This window comes from Palaemon carinicauda, chromosome 12, assembly GCF_036898095.1.
Source record: "Palaemon carinicauda isolate YSFRI2023 chromosome 12, ASM3689809v2, whole genome shotgun sequence".
NCBI lineage: Eukaryota > Metazoa > Arthropoda > Malacostraca > Decapoda > Palaemonidae > Palaemon > Palaemon carinicauda.
In genome coordinates, this window is record NC_090736.1 from 148,119,491 (window position 1) to 148,140,295 (window position 20,805).

Below are 20,805 nucleotides of genomic sequence, written 5' to 3' on the forward strand. Positions count from 1 at the left end.
ATATTGACGCAGCTGTCAAGAAAGTATGGGACAAATTCCTCCAGACCAGAAATCTGGGAATTAACACCATCTAAAGCCACATGAGCAAGCTCTAACCAAGGCAGCTCAAGGGCAAGCTCCAATCCTTGAGGAGCGCCTAAGCACCAATTAATGGACGTTATTCTGATGCAGGAAAAGTAATCGCCTTGCAAGAGGGTGCCTTGTAGATTATCAATCTTTCGCATTGGAATGTTTCTGGAAGATGAACTATATCATTGTGTAGGGAGATCCCACTACATAGAAGCCTATTATGATGGCTTCAAGCTATAGGAAAGGGTAAGTGATCAATGTCCTCAGACTTGTGTCATAATAATAAGAGGAATCGCTAGAACTCTGATTGAATGAAGTTCAGTCTCTTGAAGCTCTTGAGCGGGTAGTCCTATCCGCAGGTGTCCTTGTGCTAGAAGAACTATAGAGTTGATCGGTCACAAGACCTATCACGCAGTGATCATGCAGGTGCAGAATTAGTGCAAGTGATCTAGTTCGTGGTGAAAAGGAGAATGAAGACCTTTTGTCTGTGGTATGTGTGTGAAGGCCTTGCTTGTGGAGACTCCGCATGGAATTCTTGTGTATGGATTGTGTATGTACGGACACCATGCATATATTGACCTTGGACATGGAAACCTAGTTTAGGAGGACCTGCAACTGAGATTATGCATATTGAGAAATGTTTAGGCGACTATGTAGTAGCTGTGTACCATCGTCATTCATCTGCTCTCATGATCGATAATCTCGTTGGTCGTTCAATGTACATGGATCCCTCAGGTGGGCTTTCATCCTTCTAAGAGAAGTCTTCTCTCTAGAGCTATATAAAGCAGGTGGAAGGCGAAGGCGGCAGCTATCGTCCTGACCAAAAGTGTGCATACTCGTTCCTACAGGGGAAGGAGTACTGGTACCAGGAGCCAGTAACTAATACCAACTCATCTTCCTGAGGCCGGTAGGTGGTACAGCACTGCCCCTCTCTCTTGTACGTAAAGCAAGGTCTGACCAAGGCTTTGCACAATAAGTCCTGACAGTTGGCTGCTTCTTCAGAGCAGCTGGTGTCCCTTTAGATTGCACAGTCTAAGAAACAGGGCTACGAGGGGAAATGGGAGGTGTACACTTCTTCCCCTTGCCAGACGTCGAAGTCAAAGATATCTTGGCCGCAGTGATGAAACCACGGGTAGAGGATCTAGTATCCTCTACAGATGCTGTGTTCCTCTCAAAGGTAGAACCGGAAGAAGAGGAGAGTACATTTGCAACTTTGGCAGGTGGAACAGTAGAGAGCACTTTGGCAGCTTCCACGGGTGGAACGGCAGAAGAGGAGAGCGCTTGGGCAGCTTCCGCGGGCGGAACGGCAGAAGAGGAGAGCGCTTGGGCAGCCTCCGCGGGTGGAAGGGCAGAAGAGGAGAGCCCTTGGGCCGCCTCCGCGGGTGGAAGGGCAGAAGAGGAGCGCCCTTGGGCCGCCTCCGCGGGTGGAAGGGCAGAAGAGGAGCGCCCTTGGGCCGCCTCCGCGGGTGGAAGGGCAGAAGAGGAGCGCCCTTGGGCCGCCTCCGCGGGTGGAAGGGCAGAAGAGGAGCGCCCTTGGGCCGCCTCCGCGGGTGGAAGGGCAGAAGAGGAGCGCCCTTGGGCCGCCTCCGCGGGTGGAAGGGCAGAAGAGGAGCGCCCTTGGGCCGCCTCCGCGGGTGGAAGGGCAGAAGAGGAGCGCCCTTGGGCCGCCTCCGCGGGTGGAAGGGCAGAAGAGGAGCGCCCTTGGGCAGCCTCCGCGGGTGGAAGGGCAGAAGAGGAGCGCCCTTGGGCAGCCTCCGCGGGTGGAAGGGCAGAAGAGGAGCGCCCTTGGGCAGCCTCCGCGGGTGGAAGGGCAGAAGAGGAGCGCCCTTGGGCAGCCTCCGCAGGTGGAAGGGCAGAAGAGGAGCGCCCTTGGGCAGCCTCCGCAGGGGGAAGGGCAGAAGAGGAGCGCCCTTGGGCAGCCTCCGCAGGTGGAAGGGCAGCAGAGGAGCGCCCTTGGGCAGCCTCCGCAGAGGGAAGGGCAGAAGAGGAGCGCCCTTGGGCAGCCTCCGCAGGTGGAAGGGCAGCAGAGGAGCGCCCTTGGGCAGCCTCCGCAGGGGGAAGGGCAGAAGAGGAGCGCCCTTGGGCAGCCTCCGCAGGTGGAAGGGCAGCAGAGGAGCGCCCTTGGGCAGCCTCCGCAGGGGGAAGGGCAGAAGAGGAGCGCCCTTGGGCAGCCTCCGCAGGTGGAAGGGCAGCAGAGGAGCGCCCTTGGGCAGCCTCCGCAGGGGGAAGGGCAGAAGAGGAGCGCCCTTGGGCAGCCTCCGCAGGTGGAAGGGCAGAAGAGGAGCGCCCTTGGGCAGCCTCCGCAGGGGGAAGGGCAGAAGAGGAGCGCCCTTGGGCAGCCTCCGCAGGTGGAAGGGCAGAAGAGGAGCGCCCTTGGGCAGCCTCCGCAGGGGGAAGGGCAGAAGAGGAGCGCCCTTGGGCAGCCTCCGCAGGTGGAAGGGCAGAAGAGGAGCGCCCTTGGGCAGCCTCCGCAGGTGGAACAGCAAAAGAGGAGAGCCCTTGGGCAGCCTCCGCAGGTGGAACAGCAGAAGAGGAGCGCCCTTGGGCAGCCTCCGCAGGTGGAACAGCAGAAGAGGAGAGCCCTTGGGCAGCCTCCGCAGGTGGAACAGCAGAAGATGAGAGCACATTACCAGAAGTCATGGATTTCTTAATATCTGGTAACACCTTCATCAATTTCTCAGCCCACTGGTCCCCATCGATGTCTAAGCAAGACCAAACCTTAATAACTACCTCATATCCAAGTCCCTGCTAACGTCATTGTTCATTTTCAAGGAGGAGGCAGGGTTCTATAACCTTCACTGGGGGGGGGAGTAATATAGTATTGTACTCCTACTTCCCCTGAAGACTGCCCAGCCTAGAGGGGAAAAAGGAGTCTCCTCCCTTCTTTGGTTTCCTCCCAGAGGGCACAAAAGGAGAGTAACCAATCTCAAACCCGAAGTAACAGCTAGGACCAGCCAGTCATTGAGAGCCCGCAACAGACACATCCTGTTAAGAATGGGCTCAAGATGAGAACCGAATGAACACAAGTAAGAACACTTGAGAGGTGAATAGTTCGTTGTAACATGATTTGAAACTTGTAAACTATTCCCTCACAGATGAAGAGGTGCTTCCGGTAGGACTGATGAGTGGGTACTTGAAAATGCATATCCTTCAGATTTTGAAGCACAGTTTTCCTCTCTAATTGCAGATCATATGGCACTTGCCATCTCAATACCAAACAGAGTTTGATGAATAACATTGTTCAGCAGTGAGAAGTCAATGACTGGTCTAGTGTTCAGCCCTTGGTTTACTTCTCCATCAAGAAGAGCCAACTGTAGAAACCTGGAGAACCATCAAAAGACCAAGTACATAAGTCTCCACCATTGCCTCCACCTCTGCCAGCAAGGGAAGGGTATGTCCACAGGCAATCACACCATCACAGCAAAAAATGGTGGGATGAACTGAATAAGGAGATGGGCTCAAAACCTAATGTACTTTAAATCTTTTTGGTAGAGAGAATTCAGGAAGCAGGATCTTACTCAATCTGGTAAACCATAATCAATTCTTTAGCTCGAAAGTCTCAAAATTCCCAATGCCCAAAGACCGACACAGGTAGTTCCACCCATGCCAATTCTAGCGGTGTACTTCAATCCTTGAGTGGCACAGATCAGTAAGTGTATATCCCATTGTTATAAAACCCACAGTAGCCTTTCTAAGTTCATTGCATTCACGAGTAAGAATGTTGGCAAACCAACACTAAAGTGGGTTCTCCACCTGTCTGCCACCATATCACCTTTGGGCATAATTGGGGCAATCAAAAGGACACCTTCAGGCATCATTGGGGCATTGAAAAGGCTAGGCTCTTCTTCCCTCCGATGCGAGTGGGTCTCGACAATCACTTCTGGAGAGTTCTTTCCTAGTACAGTAGAGCCAGCATGATCGAAACCGAACAACACGGAACTACATTTCAAATGAAAAAAACTTTTCCAACAGTAAATATTATGCTTTCAATGAATTTGACCTTTAGTTCCATTGCAAATAAACCCTTCTCCCGTTATCCTCTCTCCAGTTCCCGACGGACACAGGTGGGAACCTGGGAATTTGGGTGGGCAAAAACAGGAAAAAAAGGCAATTATGTAACACTTTTGAGACTTGTGAAAGGCTACAGAACCTAACAAACCCACCTAATCTAACCTAGTAGGAATAAGGTTGGCCAGGGCACCAGCCACCCGTTGAGATGCTACCGCTAGAGTGTTATTGGGTCCCTTAACTGGGCAGACGGTACTACATTGGATCCTTCTCTCTGGTTACGGTTCATTTTCCCTTTGCCTACACATACACCGAATAGTCTGGCCTATTCTTTACATATTCTCTTCTGTCCTCATACACCTGACAACACTGAGATTACCAAGTAATTCTTCTATCAAGGGGTTAACGGGTTAACTACTACCAAGTAATTGTTCAGTGGATACTTTCTTCTTGCTAAGGGTAGAAGAGACTCTTAAGCTATGGTAAGCAGCTCCTCTAGGAGGACACTCCAAAATCAAACTTGGGTAATGCCATAGCCTCTGTACCATGGCCTTCCATTATCTTGGGTTAGAGTTCTCTAGCTTGAGGGTACACTCAGGAACCCTATTCTATCTTATTTTGCTCCCTCTTATTTTGTTAAAGTATTTATAGTTTACATATGAAATATTTATTTTAATGTTAATGTTTTTTTAATATTTTAATTGGTAATTAATTCTCTTATTTCCTTGTCTCCTTTCCTCACTGGGCTATTTTCCCTGTTGGAGCCCCTGGGCTTATAGCATCCTGCTTTTCTAACTAGGGTTGTAGCTTGGAAAGTAATAATAATAACAATAGTAATTCCCAGGTCAAAGACCTAAATGAGGGAAAGCCCTAGGGCTCCCCTTCCCAGGTCACAAACTCAGAGTTGATTTACGATAAAAAAAAAATGTGTTGGTCGTTCCTCAAAAATAACTCGGAATCACACTTAAGACACTTTACAAACAGGAGTGGATACGTGTGGTTTGTAAAATGTAAACAAAAGTGAAATAAATATTATCAGGGGGAATAGGATGCCAATATTTTATGCAATTTTTCTAGAATTTATTATTGTGTCCCAGGGTATAATGTATAGAGAAGAAAAGGTTAGTTTTACCATTACAGTATTTATCGATTCGCCAATAAATTTTCCCCACCCAAACGCCATGCTTCCACTGGAAGAACCCAATTACTGTAGGATATACTTAGGTATATCTTATTAACTATTTATTAGCGATGGAAATAAAGGTATTTTTCGAAGAAAACAGAAGTATTTCTATATAAAAATGCATTCCTTTATCAAAAAAGCTTTTCCATGTTTTTCTATAACAATATCTCAAAAGTGCTCGCAAACTCAAGAAAAACTATCGCAATTGAAGAAAAGATCCAATAGTCAGGAAGAGAAGTAAGTACATCCTTACTCTTTGCAGCCCAAGAAAAAAGTAGCAACTTACCTTGCTAAAACTTTTATTGTCCATTCCATTTAGCTCAAGATATACTGTACTCTTCACTTTAAAGGACACTGGTTTGTATTTGTGTAAGATCAAATATATAATGATTTGTATCAGTTTAAGATGAGTTTAGTAAAAGAAGGATTTTAAAGATCTAATCAACACAATGAACAAATATTTCATTATAAAGTACTGGAAAAAAAATACAAGACTAACCTTTTGTGAACTTCCTCCTGCGCCATTTTTTACGAGTCTCTTGACCATCTTGATAGTGAACAAAGCCACCTGATCTAGAGTTCCTAAACTCACATTCATTGGGTTGGTGATGTCACTGTCAATAGAAAAAAAAAAAAAAAAAATTTTGAGTAATGTTATTAACCTAACCATACAAACCTGAGACCTTTAATAGGAGTGGGACTTCAGCTTGGCTGAAACCACCATTTAAAATACAAAACTAATCTACATTGAAAAAGGGATTTTGACGAAGGAAAAATCTATTTCTGGGGAGAGACCTGTGACGCCCGGTGAAAAAGTCCTTCTTTACACTTTTTCTGATATAAATCTTCCAAATATACCAGAGAAAGATGAAAGCATGGAATGCAGAGGTTACTACCCTCGCGCGAGCACCTCGTGAGTGTCGTGTATACATCAGGGGCGTGTGAAAACCACTATTCACAGGCTGTCTTCCATTTAGATAACTCCATCATCAAAGGGAAGGGCCGTAACAAAGACCCCAGAAACCACACTTGGATCACGCCACCGTCACCCACACGAGCGCCCTCTAGGTCATCCTTCTGTTTTGGACTTGCCCGCATAGTCGTAATTGTTTTTGTGCTTTTGGTGTTTTCAAATGTTTGTCGTTAATTCATCATGACTGACGCTGTTACTTCACCTTTACCAATGTTAAGTACCATAGTTTGTATTGACAGTTTTTTCAGTACCGGGCATTTGTTTTCTTTCCAGTAATGTGGATTTTAATTTTGGAAGCGGCCTGGCCTTCCTCGGTGACGGCAGCCATTTTGGCCTGGTTCGCTCCGATAGTTTTTCAAGTTAATATTGCCCATCTGGTACTCTGTCATCTAGGTTATATCACTTACGTTTTATGATCATTTTTATTATTATTATTTTATTATTGTTTTTACTATGGTATTTTTTTTTTTTGCTAGCAAGTCCAATTTGGACGAACGAAGAATAACGTTCTGGCCTTGGTTATAGTTTACGCACATGCCTCAGGAAGGTTTGCCTGCATCTAGTGTCCTATCCATATTAAGAGGGATGAAAAAGAAGAGAATATTATTACCATTATTATCATTACTAGCCAAGCTACAACCCTAGTTGGAAAAGGAAGATGCTATAAGCCCAAGGGCTCCAACAAGGAAAAATAGCCCAGTGAGGACAGGAAATAAGGAAATAAATAAGCGATGAGAAAAAAATGATATTTTCATTAAAAAATAAATTTCTGAATATACTTACCCGGTGAATATATAAATAGCTGACGTCTCCGACGGCCCGACAGATTCCAAAAACTCACGAGCGATCGCCATGAAGGTTGCGGGTGTGCCCACCAGCGCCGACTATCAGCCAGATACCGCATATACTTCTCAACCAAACCAGTTCTTCTCAGTCCGTAGGGTCTCTATCGGGGAGGAAGGGAGGGCCTTTAATATTATATATTCACCGGGTAAGTACTGTATATTCAAAAATTTATTTTATAATGAAAATATCATTTTTAAATATTAAACTTAGCCGGTGAATATATAAATAGCTGATTCACACCCATGGTGGTGGGTAGAGACCAGTATTAAAACAATAAAGGCGTATATGCTCGAGTTTTTGACAAATATTCAAAAAAACAAACTTAAGTATGGGTACCTGGTAAGGAAGCTGACTCTGATGATTACTCTGCCTCATTAGTCCGCTATCCTCACAAAGCCAAGCCATCCTCTCAGGATGCTGAAAGACTCCCAGGAGCTGCTATATCCAGGGTGAACACCCCTATAACAGGACCTCATCAATACCCTTAATCTGGGCGCTCTCAAGAAACAACATTTTGACCAGCTGCCAAATCAAACAGATTGCGAAAGACTTCTTAGTCTTCCGTACAACCCAAAACAAGATTAAAAATTTCAAGAGTAGATTAAAAGGATATTGGGATTAAGGGAATGTAGTGGTAGAACCCTCACCCACTACTGCACTTGCTGCTACGAATGGACCCAGTGTGTAGCAGTCCTCATAAAGAGTCTGGACGTCTTTCAAGTAAAATGAAGCAAACACCGACTTGCTCCTCCAAAAGGTCGCGTCCATAATACTTTTAAGGGATCTATTTTGCTTAAATGCCACCGAAGTCGCTATCGCTCTAACTTCGTGAGCCTTGACCTTAAGCAAACTACGATCCTTCTCACTTAAATGAGAATGTGCCTCCCGAATTAAAAGTCTAATAAAGTAAGATAACGCATTCTTAGACATGGGCAAAGAGGGCTTTTTAACGGAGCACCATAAAGCCTCTGAACAACCTCGTAGCGGTTTAGTTCTAGATAAGTAAAACTTAAGAGCTCTAATGGGGCACAGCACTCTTTCAACTTCATTACCTACGATCTCAGAAAGACTAGGTATTTCAAAAGATTTAGGCCAAGGACAAGACGGAAGTTCATTCTTGGCCAAAAAACCAAGTTGAAGAGAAAATACTGCTTTATTTGTTGAGAAGTCGATGTTCTTACTAAAAGCATGGATCTCACTGACCCTTTTAGTCGAAGCCAAGCTCACCAAAAAAAGTGTCTTGAGGGTAAGATCCTTCAGGGAGGCTGAATTTAAAGGTTCAAACCTGGTCTAACATTAGGAACTGTAGGACCACGTCCAAGTTCCAAGCAGGAGTTGAAATATGACGCTCCTTAGAGGTCTCGAAAGACTTAAGGAGGTCTTGGAGATCTTTGTTATTCGAAAGATCCAAACCTCTATGCCTGAAAACAGAAGCTAACATGCTTCTGTAGCCTTTAATGGTGGATGCAGAGAGGGAGCGACCGTTTCTCAGATATAGCAGAAAATCCGCAATCTGCGCTACAGAGGTACTGGAAGAGGAAATAGAGGAGGACTTGCACCAATCTCTAAATACTTCCCACTTCGACTGGTAGATCTTGATGGTAGAGGATCTTCTAGCCCTCGCGATCGCTCTAGCTGCCTCCTTCGAAAATCCTCGAGCTCTAGAGAGTCTTTCGATAGTCTGAAGGCAGTCAGACGAAGCGCAGGGAGGCTTTGATGAAGTCTCTTTACGTGAGGCTGTCGTAAGAGATCCATCCGCAAAGGCAGACTCCTTGGAACGTCTACCAGCCATAGAAGTACCTCTGTGAACCACTCTCTCGCGGGCCAGAGGGGAGCAACCAACGTCAACCTGGTCCCTTCGTGAGAGGCGAACTTCTGCTACACCTTGTTGAGGATCTTGAAAGGTGGAAAGGCATAAACGTCCAGGTGAGACCAGTCAAGCAGAAAGGCATCTATGTGGGCCGCCTCTGGATCTGGGACCGGAGAGCAATAAGTCTGGAGCCTTTTTGTCAGCGAGGTCGCAAAGAGATCGATGGTTAGTTGACCCCAAGTCATCCAAAGACTCTTGCACACAACCTTGTGGAGCATCCACTCCGTAGGAATCACCTGACCTCTTCGACTGAGACAGTCCGCCAAGACATTCAACTTCCCTTGGACGAACCTCGTCAAAAGCGAGATGTTTCGATCTTTTGACCAAATGAGGAGGTCCCTTGCGATAACGAAAAGAGCGTGGGAGTGAGTGCCTCCTTGCTTCGAGATGTAAGCCAAGGCTGTGGTATTGTCTGCATTCACTTCTACTACCTTGTTTCGAATCAGACTCTCGAAACTCCTCAGTGCTAAATGGACTGCTAACAGCTCCTTGCAGTTTATGTGAAGGCTCCTCTGGTCTGCGGCCCAAAGACCCGAGCATTCCAGACTGTCCAGAGTCGCCCCCCAACCCAAATCCGATGCGTCTGAAAATAACACATGGTTTGGGTTCTTGACTGCCAGAGAAAGACCTTCCCGAAGTCTTATATTGCTGTCCCACCAAGCTAGGCAAGTCTTGACTGGATGGGAGATTGGAATCGAGACCGTCTCTAAAGTTTTCTCCTTGTTCCAATGGGAGTCTAGGTGGAACTGGAGAGGGCGTAGGTGAAGTCTCCCTAGAGAGATAAACTGTTCCAGAGACGAAATCGTCCCTAGAAGGCTCATCCAGTCTCTCACAGAGCAACGGTTTTTCTCTAGCACGAGACGGACTTTGAGCAAAGCCTGCTCGATCCTGTTGGCAGACGGAAAAGCCCGAAAAACTAGACTCTGTATCTCCATCCCCAAATAGAGAATCGTTTGGGAGGGAGTCAGCTGTGACTTCTCCATGTTCACCAAGAGGCCCAACTCTTTCGCAAGATCCAAAGCCCACTGTAGGTCCTGCAGACAGCGATGACGGGACGACGATCTGAGTAACCAGTCCTCCAAATACAGGGAGGCTCTGATCCCCGATAAATGTAGGAACTTCGCTACATTTCTCATGAGCCTCGTAAAAACAAGAGGAGCAGGGCTGAGGCCGAAGCACAGTGCTCGGAATTGATACACCACATTCCTGTACACAAACCTCAGATAATGTTGAAAGTCTGGATGTATCGGAATGTGGAAGTACGCATCCTGCAAGTCGAGAGACCATCCAGTCGCCCTCTCTGACTGCTGCCAAAACGGATTTGGTGGTCTCCATCGTAAACTTTGTTTTTACAACAAACACGTTGAGAGCACTGACATCCAGCACTGGCCTCCAATCTCCTGTGTTCTTCGGAACCAGGAAGAGACGGTTGTAAAAACCTGGGGATTGAAGGTCCGAGACTTTCACCACCGCCCCCTTTTCTAACAACAGAGACACCTGAAGATGTAACGCCTGTCTCTTTGTCTCCTCTCGATACCTGGGAGAGAGGTCTATCGGATCTTTTACTAGAGGAGGTCTCCGTACAAAAGGAATTTTGTAACCCTCCTTCAGCAACAAAACAGACTCCCGGTCTGCACCCCTCTTCTCCCAGGCCTGCCAGAAGTTGGTCAATCTGGCACCTACTGCTGTCTGAGGACGTGGGCAGTCAGACTCTGCCACGGGAGGATTTAGATCCTCTCTTCTTGCCCCGCTTACTATCGGCACGAGAGCCTCCCTTACCGGGAGCTCTGCCACGAAAAGGCGGGATAAACCTTGTCGCTGGAGTGTCAAATTTAGTTCTGTTGACATAAGAAGACGAAGGTACAGCCTTATGAGCAGACGTGGCCATTAAATCATGAGTGTCCTTCTGTACAAGAGACGCTGCAATATCTCTAATAAGCTGCTGCGGGAACAAGGGAGAAGACAATGGCGCAAAGAGAAGTTCTGACCTTTGACAAGGAGTGACACCTGCAGACAGAAAAGAACACAGAGTCTCTCTCTTCTTAAGAACCCCTGCTGTGAAAGTAGCAGCAAGTTCATTAGAGCCATCCCTAATTGCCTTGTCCATGCACGACATAATCTGAACAGAGACATCTCGGTCTGCTGACGAGACCTTCCTACTCAAGGCTCCCAGAGACCAATCCAAAAAATTGAAAACCTCAAAGGCACGGTAAATTCCTTTGAGGAGATGATCTAGATCCGAAGAGGACCAGCAAACTTTCGAGCGTCTCATGGCCAGACGACGAGGAGAGTCTACGAGGCTTGAGAAGTCTCCCTGGGCAGAGGCAGGCACCCCCAAGCCGAGAACTTCTCCAGTGTCATACCAGACGTTCGCACGAAAAGCCAATTTGAAAGGGGGAAAAGCAAAAGTGGACTTCCCCAAATTCCTCCTGGACATTAACCAGTCGCCCAACAAACGCAAAGCTCTCTTAGAAGAGCGAGAGAGCACTAACTTCGTGAACGACGGAGTCGAAGAAGCTAGGCCTAGCGTGAACTCAGATGGAGGCGAACGAGGAGTAGCAGAAACAAAATGATCAGGAAACAGGTCCTTAAAGATAAGCATGATCTTCTTAAAGTCAAGGGAGGGCTGAGCAACCCTAGGCTCCTCTTCATCCGAAAGAGTCCCCAAAGGAACATCAGCAGGAAGAGGATCAACGACTTCCTCATCCGAAGGAACTTCATCCGACAACGGCAAAGTCTCGCGACACGGAGAGGCATGCCGAGGAGGCAACGCTTGACAGGCTATATCAATATGCGACGAAGCCGCAGCAACAGCTGAGGTAACGACGTCACGTCGAGACTGCAAAGATTGAAAGTCTTGAGGCTGACAAACAACAACAGACTGTGTCGACTGACGTTCGACATCACGTCCTGTGAGGTAATTTGGTTCACTATGCTACCTATTGAGTAGCTACTGCAAGACTAAGCATAAGATCATTCAGAGACCTACGGGTAACTCCCTTGGGTAGTGGGCAGCGAAGGATGTGTTGTACCAGACTAGTATCTTCAGGACTAGTACCACTGAAAGGTTCTTCCTCAAGGTTAGGGTAGATCCAATACCCCCAGACTTCATGCGCATAAAGTGGGATGGTACTTCTGGAATCTCACTGGATCAGCACAGCTACAAGTGCAAGTCCTAAAAAGCAATGTTCTTTCATATTGTCATCTTTGCTCTTTTGGAGAAGGAGAGTCTTTGATGCTCCACAAGAGGATAGAAGAAAGACGTGTTGCAGTGTTTGTATAGGACAAAATAGGGTCATCCTGCAATCTACTTTTAAGGAAGAGACAGAAAAGGACATGAGATTGGAGTACTGTAATGGCGGACTAGAAGCCGGCTTTTGGACACAGCCTCTGGAACAAGGAAGAAAGAAGTCCTTTCTCCGCTGAGAAAGACTTGCAACATGCTAATTGTCACAGGATATGCCCACTGTAATGATGAAACTGAGGTTCATGAGTATTAAGAGAGTCAAATCCTATCTGATCCCCTGTCAGGGGTACAGGAAGGTTCACTTGAGAAACCCGAGGACTCTAGCAACCTCCCAGGGGGCTTTAATTCTTGGAGGGAACACAGTTCAAAGCTACTCCTGTGCCTAAGTTGATATTCAGGTGGGGAAAAATGTCGAGCTCTTCAATCCAAGATCTAGCTAAAACAAAAAGACAGCCTTTTGTTGTAGAAACCAAGTGAAACTTCCTCAGCAAAGAAAGACAATGAGAACTACTAGAAAGGAACAATTAACAAGTGTCTAATATACAGTAGCAGCTCCATGGCAACATTAAAGTAAAGATTACAGTACCCAAACAGTAAGAAAGTTCTGATCCTATTGTTACTGGTCGCAAGATTTACTAACGCAGTTACTGATATCATGCAGGCAGTCCCATGGGAAACAATGATTTCGGAGAACTAGTGCATGGAGATTTCATGCCAGAAGGAAACACAATTGAAAATTTCCAGTGAAAACTTAACATTGGGGAAGTGTAAGGAATCTCTGTACTAGTGAAGGGAAGATCTTTTACCCTGAATAAGTTATGAAAATCACTATAGGTTTCTCTTCCACCACTATCCTACACAGGTAAAGCTGGAATGAGGATGCTATAAGTTCTGTGACCAGAAAGTCACTGAAGAACAGGGAAGATGTGTCCAATTGTGTAGTGTGACAAGATCTGTGAATGACCAAACCATGTACTGCAACACGAGCAATCTTAGCCAATACATAACCTCTTGCCTCAAGGAGAGATAGTATCAGGATTATTTTCCTGGATAGATACGTTCCAACCATGTACTGTTCCTCCCACATGTACAGTGGAATAGACTAATCAGGGTGTTCACACCAAAAAACTTGAGTGGAAGAAGACCAATCACGTAGTAACTGGGCACAACGAGACCACTCAAACAAGGATGGAGCTTTCAGACAGCAGAAGCAAGCTGGAACTCAAATCATGGACCCTTTTGCACATGGAGATAGTGCTCCTGTGGGTGGTGATTTTTTCTCTTAAACCTTGTGTGCATGAATATAGTACAAGTGGTGATTATCCATGTGGATAATGTTGTAGTGTTTGTGAAGCTGCTGCCTGTTGATGATAATGTTCGTGGAGCTCGGGGGGGGGGGGGGGGGGGGGAACCTCATTAAGAGAGTTAACGGAAAGATATTTAGTAGTGAGCTAGGCTGTGTTGAAACAAAAACATCAGTCCAAAGTTGCAGTCATCTTAGCAGTCGTTAATGATGTGCCATCCAAATGTCTATGAGAAAAAGGGAAACAAAGGCAGCGGCCAATGTCCCAATCAGCAGAACTCATGCAGGGTTTCATATGAAATAAAGCTTTGGTAGCAGAAGTGGGAACAGCTGTACTGCGTTACTGATGTTCTATGGGAAGGAAACATTACCGATACATACAGTCTCGCCTCGCGTATGAGGTGAGAACGTACTAGGATAGTCTTTCCAACCAGATACATTCACGGTATGAACTGTCCCTGCAACGCATAAGCGGGTAGAGATCAGTCGAGGGAGGTTCAAGTCGCTCAATTGAGAGAAAAGAACAATAAAAAGACTCCTTAAGCTTTGGCAGGTTCCTTCAGCAGCTGCTTTGTTAGTCGTGCTCATGCTGATTGTGTCAGGAATGTCTCAAGGCAGAACAGGGACAAAGGTGGCAGCTTTGGTCCTGACCAGCTATGCATGTATTTTGTGTCCTTTTTGCATGATACCTAACACTGATAGCAGGAATGTAATTTCTTGTATCTCTTACCAAACACCTCCTTGTTAGGAGGATTTGGTTTGACTCAGCACTGCTCCTTCCCTGGCAGTCGTTACATAAGATATCCATTCGATTGGCATCTCTGGAACTCTGCAACAAGCAAAGAGGATATGGGTAGTAACAGCACATACATCTCCCACTCTCTGAGAGACAGATCATCCAGGAAGGGGGAAGGAAAAGCTGTTCATTTCTATGCTGACTAGCAAGGAGTACAATATAATCAGTTTGTACGAGAGTTGCAAGAACCCATGTTTCTTTCCGCTATTGGACAACTCTTGGCCCTCAATCCTCTTGGCACAAGACTAAGCACAAGCAAAATATGTGAAAAAACCCATAAAGAGAACCCAGACACAAGATTGAGTTTGCTAATGTTTCTTCGCACTATGAGACAACTTTCAGGGGTTGCGGGCACCAAACTATATCTCCATCTGGGAGAGAAAAGTTACGGGTTACACAAATGTGACTTATCGATCTGACTTTCTGTACTTCTTCGATAACTTCTTTTACTATTTCACCAGATTACGAGAATGTGACTTATTGATCTGACTTTCTGCACTTCTTTGATGACTTCTTTTACTATTTCACCAGATGTTGCAGTGAAGATGAGGCAGAGGGAACTTGAAGTTCGCATTCTCCGTAGTCGTGCAGGTCTATGAATTCTCATGGGAAGAAAGACTACAACAGTACAGAAATAAATTCTTGGACCTAGCATATAATACAAATATGAAGCTAGTTCTACGATTTAAGAAGTATTACGATAATTTAGTGTTACCCTGTCAGAGTGAAGCCATTTGGGAAGCAAACAGAGAGTCGAGACTTACGACTTATGGTAGGCTAAAGATACAGGGGTCTAAGAGAGGTACAGTGAACCCTCGTTTATCGCGGTAGATAGGTTCCAGACGCGGCCGCGATAGGTGAAAATCCGCGAAGTAGTGACACCATATTTACCTCTTTATTCAACATGTATATTCAGACTTTTAAAACCTTCCCTTGTACGTAGTACTGTTAACAAACTACCCTTTATAGTACAGAACACTTAATGCATGTACTACAGTACCCTAAACTAAAACAGGCACAAATATTAAAGGCATTTTTATATCATGTGTTTCCTAAACACGCTAAAAAGCACGATAAAAAATGGCAACCAATGTTTTGTTTACATTTATCTCTGATCATAATGAAGAAACAAACTGGAGGTAGAGCTTTGCTTATTACCCAGACATATTTCCCATACTTTTCCCTTAGAACTACATCACATCTTCCTACTTTATATATATATATATATATATATATATATATATATATATATATATATATATATATATATATATGTGTGTATATATATATATATATGTGTGTATATATATATATATATATATATATATATATATATATATATATATATATATATTATATATATATATATATATATTTATATGTATACACATATACATACCTACATATATACATACATACATATATACATAAATACATGCATACATATATATATATATATATATATATATATATATATATATATATATATATATATATATATATATATACTGTATATATATGGGTTATGGAAAAAATCCGCGAAGTGGTGAATCCGCGATGGTCGAACCGCGAAGTAGCGAGGGTTCACTGTAGTTAAGTAGGTAAGGATACGGCAGTCAAAGGGGGATAGGCAAAGATACTGCAGTCTAAAGAGATGTCTGGTTGGTAAGTAGGTAAGGATACGGCTCCTAGGTTAGGCTGGATGGGGATCTTTAGGTTAGGCGGTGTTCTTGTGTTTGTTTCCCTTTTAAAATAATTCAATTTGACGCCACTTAAACTAACCATATATTTTTCCAACTTGCATTTACTATGCCTGAGAATTTATCATGTGAATTACATGTAAGGTCCAAAAATTAAGTCATGCTCCTTTTAAGTAAGTAGGCAAGGACACTGCTTGTAGGTTAAGTTAGGAGGGGAAATTTTATTTGATGGTACAGTATTCTATGCACGATGGCATGCCTAGGTCCTGTCCATTGTTATACAAAGACTCCTAAATCTCTAGTTTTAACACTCTATCCTAATTCGGCAGTAAGAATAACTTCGATATCCACTTTCATAACAATTTCCTTATGAACGGTTTTCATATTTTAACCCTTTTACCCCCGGGGTATTTGGAAATTTCCAACCCTTAACCCACAAGGGGTTATTTTTTTCCTAGCACATTTTGCAGTATATTTTTTTTAAATTGCTCTAACAGCCTTAATTTTTGTCATAGAGATGTCAGGTTGGTCTCATTCTCTTGGAAAATGCCTGAATTTTCTCAAAAAATTATCAAAAAATATGAAAAACAAATTTTCATAGCATTTTTTTGCAAGGACGTACCGGTACGTCCATGGGGGTAAAGGGATGGCTTCTGTGAAACGTACCAGTACGTCCTTTGGGGGTAAAAGGGTTAACTCATCGGAGAAGTTTGATTTCAAGTTTTATGGACTGATTACACAGAGATATGTCTGAAAAAATAAAAAAGTTTCAGGAGCAAAGTCATTGGGAAACCAATTCTGAACTAGACAGGAAACCCTAGGATATGCAGGGAACCATAAGTTTGTTTCACTTCCAAAATGTGATTTTAGTCATAACTTCTGGAATTTTAAAACTTCTAGAATTACAAATATAAAGATTCCTCCCTATAATTTGCACCAGAAAAGATCTATTTACCTGTAAATACACAAAGAAAATTTGCTTATTTTCCTCAATATGAATATAGCACTTCAGTTAATATTTATTATGTAATACCGTATGTCGGTTTGTATGTATGATAGCGACCACCTGTATGCATGATTACTGATAACTCAGAATCCAGCAGTGTAAGGGGGGTTGCAGGGGGGCATTAGCCAACCCCTCATTAGTTAAGTAGTTAAGGACACGGCTTGTAGGTTAGGTTAGAGGGAAAGTTTAGGTTAGTTGATGTCCTTTTGGGGTGTATGTAGGATTACGGGTAACTTAGAATACGGCAGTGTAAGGTTACTGTATTACAGATTCTGATTTCGAACAGAAAATATCAAAAATTTTAAATAATTTTTATTTTTCCTAACATACTTACCTTCGAACTACTCTCTTTTAGGAGATCACTGGTTATCTCTCTCTGCGACCAGAGTTTTGAAAAATATATGTTTTCCTGTAGTATATAATGTGATTTGACTGAATTTGACCTTTATTTCAACCGCAAACAAACAGAAAAACCAGTTCGACTAACTTCAAGTAACCAAACTGGTTGCTGTTATTACGGATGAAATGAAGGTAAAAACCGATTAAATCACGTTATATTTTACAGGAAGACATATATTTTCTGTTAAAGTGTTTAAATATAATGTTTTTTTATATATATATTGCATTAAAATGTTTAAATATAATGACTTGTTCAAATTCCATGTCACTTCACTCACGTATGTACTGCGAACGATAACATTAGCAATGTTACCAATGTTACGGTGTCATTGCCAACGTTAGCAATGCTACAGTAATATTAGCATGTGTATTTCAAAACATTTTCCATATACACTTTACACAATATATGAAAAGGTACAAAAAGGGTACAGAACCTAACAAACCCACCTAACCTAACCTAGAAGTTCGTAACATTAGCAACACTATATATAATGGTTCTTGTTCCACCACTGGCTCTCTTATGATCGTAGGAAAATAAAACATCAAGATCGTATGTACTGGCAAGCGGTAATGTTGAGCTGCACATGCTAACATTAGCAATGCTACTCTAACATGCAATGTTACGATAACATTAACAACTCTAAATATAATGGTTCTTATTCTGCCATAGGCTTGCTTACGCTCGCATGAAAATAAAACATCAAGCTCGTATGCACTGGCAAGCGGTAATGTTGAGCTGCGCACGCTAACAAAATAGTAAAACTAACACATTTAAATTAAAGAAATTAATGACTTACTTTTATGACCGCGACGTTGAAACTTATCACCGGGGTGCTGTGACTGTGAGTCTATTACGTCTTAACTCCTTTGTCTTAGTTTAATACTGTACTGCACTTGGAACACTGTAAACATTGGGCTTTAACATTACGAGATTTAAGAAAATTATCAACATTGGAATTCACCAAAATATTTTCAAGTATGAATTACTGCAGGCGATACAAGTTTTTAAAACTTCCATCGTAAAATATGCAAAAAGACATCACTTAAACTAACAAAGACCTGACTTGGACAAAGGTTTCTACGGAAAAGGGTTTGTTAGAAGGTGGGGGTTGGGAAATATTACCTCGCCCCCCCTGTGCAAACTTTCCATACGTATGGGTTCGTGATTGGTTAACGGAAAAGCAGCGGAGTCCAGAATGTAAACATGCATGAACCAGAATGGGAAACTTGTCCAGAGCAAGAATTTAAGTGAAATCTGGGCAAGACAAGGTAATAACAAAATGTATAAAAGTAATATAGCAAGATAAAATGGATATTTAATGGGAATATAAAATGAGGTGATTTAATAAGATACTGTATCGGATAATAATGTTTAATGGGAATATAAAATGAAGTACAGTAATTTTATAAGATATCGGACAATAATATTTAATGGGAATATAAAATGAGGTGATTTTATAAGATATCGGATAATAATATTTAATGGGAATATAAAATGAGGTGATTTTATAAGATATCGGATAATAAAACGAGTAATTCTTGGGTCAAACGTAATATGTATACGAGGGTATTACATAAAAGGAATGGTATAGTTGTACTGGATCAAGTCAAATACTTGAATAAACCGGGTGAAGATGAATAGTTACATTTCACGAATAGAGAAGAAGAAATCCTATTGGTGGAGGAGAAGATTATGCGTGGTTTTTTGCGCATAAGGTCAAAACTTGCTGTGTACAAACGAACGAACGGGAGCGACTAAAAACGACAAGTAGAATGAGAAAAAATAAATGAAAAACACTGCTAATGTTAGCATTTTACGCAGCTCTACATCACACGTTCGCAGCGCTGGTTACCGTATTTGTTCATGAGACATGGCCTTTGCAACGGTGCCTCCAAAGTTTATCCAGTTATTCTGTTTTGTCTTTTCCTCTGTTTATTATAAATCCAAGAAGGTAATGTATAGAGAAGAAAAGGCTTGTTTTACCATTATATACCATTTCCCCAGTATGTTTTCCCATCCACAACCCCGAGTTCCCACTGGGGGTCCCCCATTATCGTAGGATATAGATATATATATATTTCTGAAACTGTTCATTTGCGCCGGAACGAGAGTCATTTTCGAAGACAGCGGAATATTTTCTATAGAAAAAAGTAGTTTTTTTCCTAGGTTACATTGCCCTGTAATACAGTACAATAATACCGGGAAAGTTTAGCTTAGTTGATGTCCATTTGGGGGGGTGGCCGTAGCGCTACAAACTACCCTACGGCAGTGTAAGGGGGGGTCGCAGGGGGCGTTAGCTCCCCTGTTAGGTAAGTAGGTAAGGAGACGGCTTGTAGGTTAGGTTAGAGGGAAAATTTTGGTTAGTTGATGTCCGTTTGGGGTATATGTATGATAGCCGCTACCTGCATGTATGATTACGGCTGACTTAGAATGCGGCAGTGTAAGGGGGGTCGCAGGGGGCGTTAGCTCCCTTGTTAGGTAAGTAGGTAAGGACACGGCTTGTAAGTTAGGTTAGGGGGGGGAAGTGAGGTTAGTTGATGTCCATTTTCACATTTTCTAATAATAAAAAAAAATGTATTTCCTATGAGGAGAAGAATCCCGTTTCCTTCGAAAATGACAATTTAGTTTTTGGTGCAAACAAATAGTTCGTACGATACAAGTTTTGTTATTTTATGAACAGCGACTCGCTCCAAACATTCCAATCAAGCCACTATACGCATGATACTCAAAAACGAGTAATTAACCAATTTTACCTCATTTTTGCAGGTGAAGTCGTGAGCTCCCAGTTATTGTGAGGCTACCAGGTCGTGCCCACTCACCCTTCACTCTTAAATGGGATTATTTGGTCAACAAAATACAAAACAGAAAATTTAAAGTTTGATTTTCCAGGCTGGAGTTTGGTTGTGATTTGTCCAGTCAAGGCTACGGTGTGTTTGGTCGTAACCTTTGTAACTGCTACCCTGATTAACCCTGTATAAATTTTTTTTTTTCGCTTTTCCAATGTTTTAGGTTTTAGTATCTTTCTGGATTTCCACATTTTGAATAGTATTTCTACATTTGAAACAACTTCTAAATATCTATCTATTTGAAGTGTCTCCCCCCCCAAAAAAAGAGAGAGAAAAAAAGAGTCGTAGGTCTTAATCATAAGGGAAGGAATTATTTGTGATTTTTACGGGCTGTCCTATCGACAAGAGCCCGTGTCATGCCATAGGCATGGCAATCTGCATGAACGATGAATTGTGATTTACTTTCAGAGTTTGTGACCTGGGAAGGGTGTCGGGGGCTTAACTGCCGCCTAAATCAGTGACCTAGGAAGGAGGGTCCATGGGGCAAGACCCCGATTAGGTCTGTGACCTTGGAACTGGGGTAGGTGTGACCTGGATAGGTTTGTGACCTGGGAAAGG

General features: G+C 43.3%; 2 protein-coding genes across 3 annotated transcripts in view; one reads left to right on the forward strand and one right to left on the reverse strand.

Moving 5' to 3' along the window:
* Positions 1-20,345, reverse strand: part of LOC137651320 (uncharacterized) — a 144,786-nt gene extending 124,441 nt beyond the window's left edge. For both annotated transcript variants that reach the window (XM_068384596.1, XM_068384595.1), the window contains exons 1-2: positions 20,155-20,345; positions 5,760-5,874 (exon numbers count right to left, since the gene is read on the reverse strand). In XM_068384596.1, coding sequence (XP_068240697.1) covers positions 5,760-5,874; positions 20,155-20,159 — 120 coding nt within the window. In that variant the 5' untranslated portion in view covers positions 20,160-20,345. The remainder of the gene's footprint in view (positions 1-5,759; positions 5,875-20,154) is intronic.
* Positions 1,190-2,821, forward strand: LOC137650442 (uncharacterized abhydrolase domain-containing protein DDB_G0269086-like). Its single transcript, XM_068383671.1, has one exon. It carries the CDS (start codon positions 1,190-1,192, stop codon positions 2,819-2,821), a length of 1,632 nt encoding a protein of 543 aa, XP_068239772.1.
* Positions 20,346-20,805: the final 460 nt, after the last annotated feature.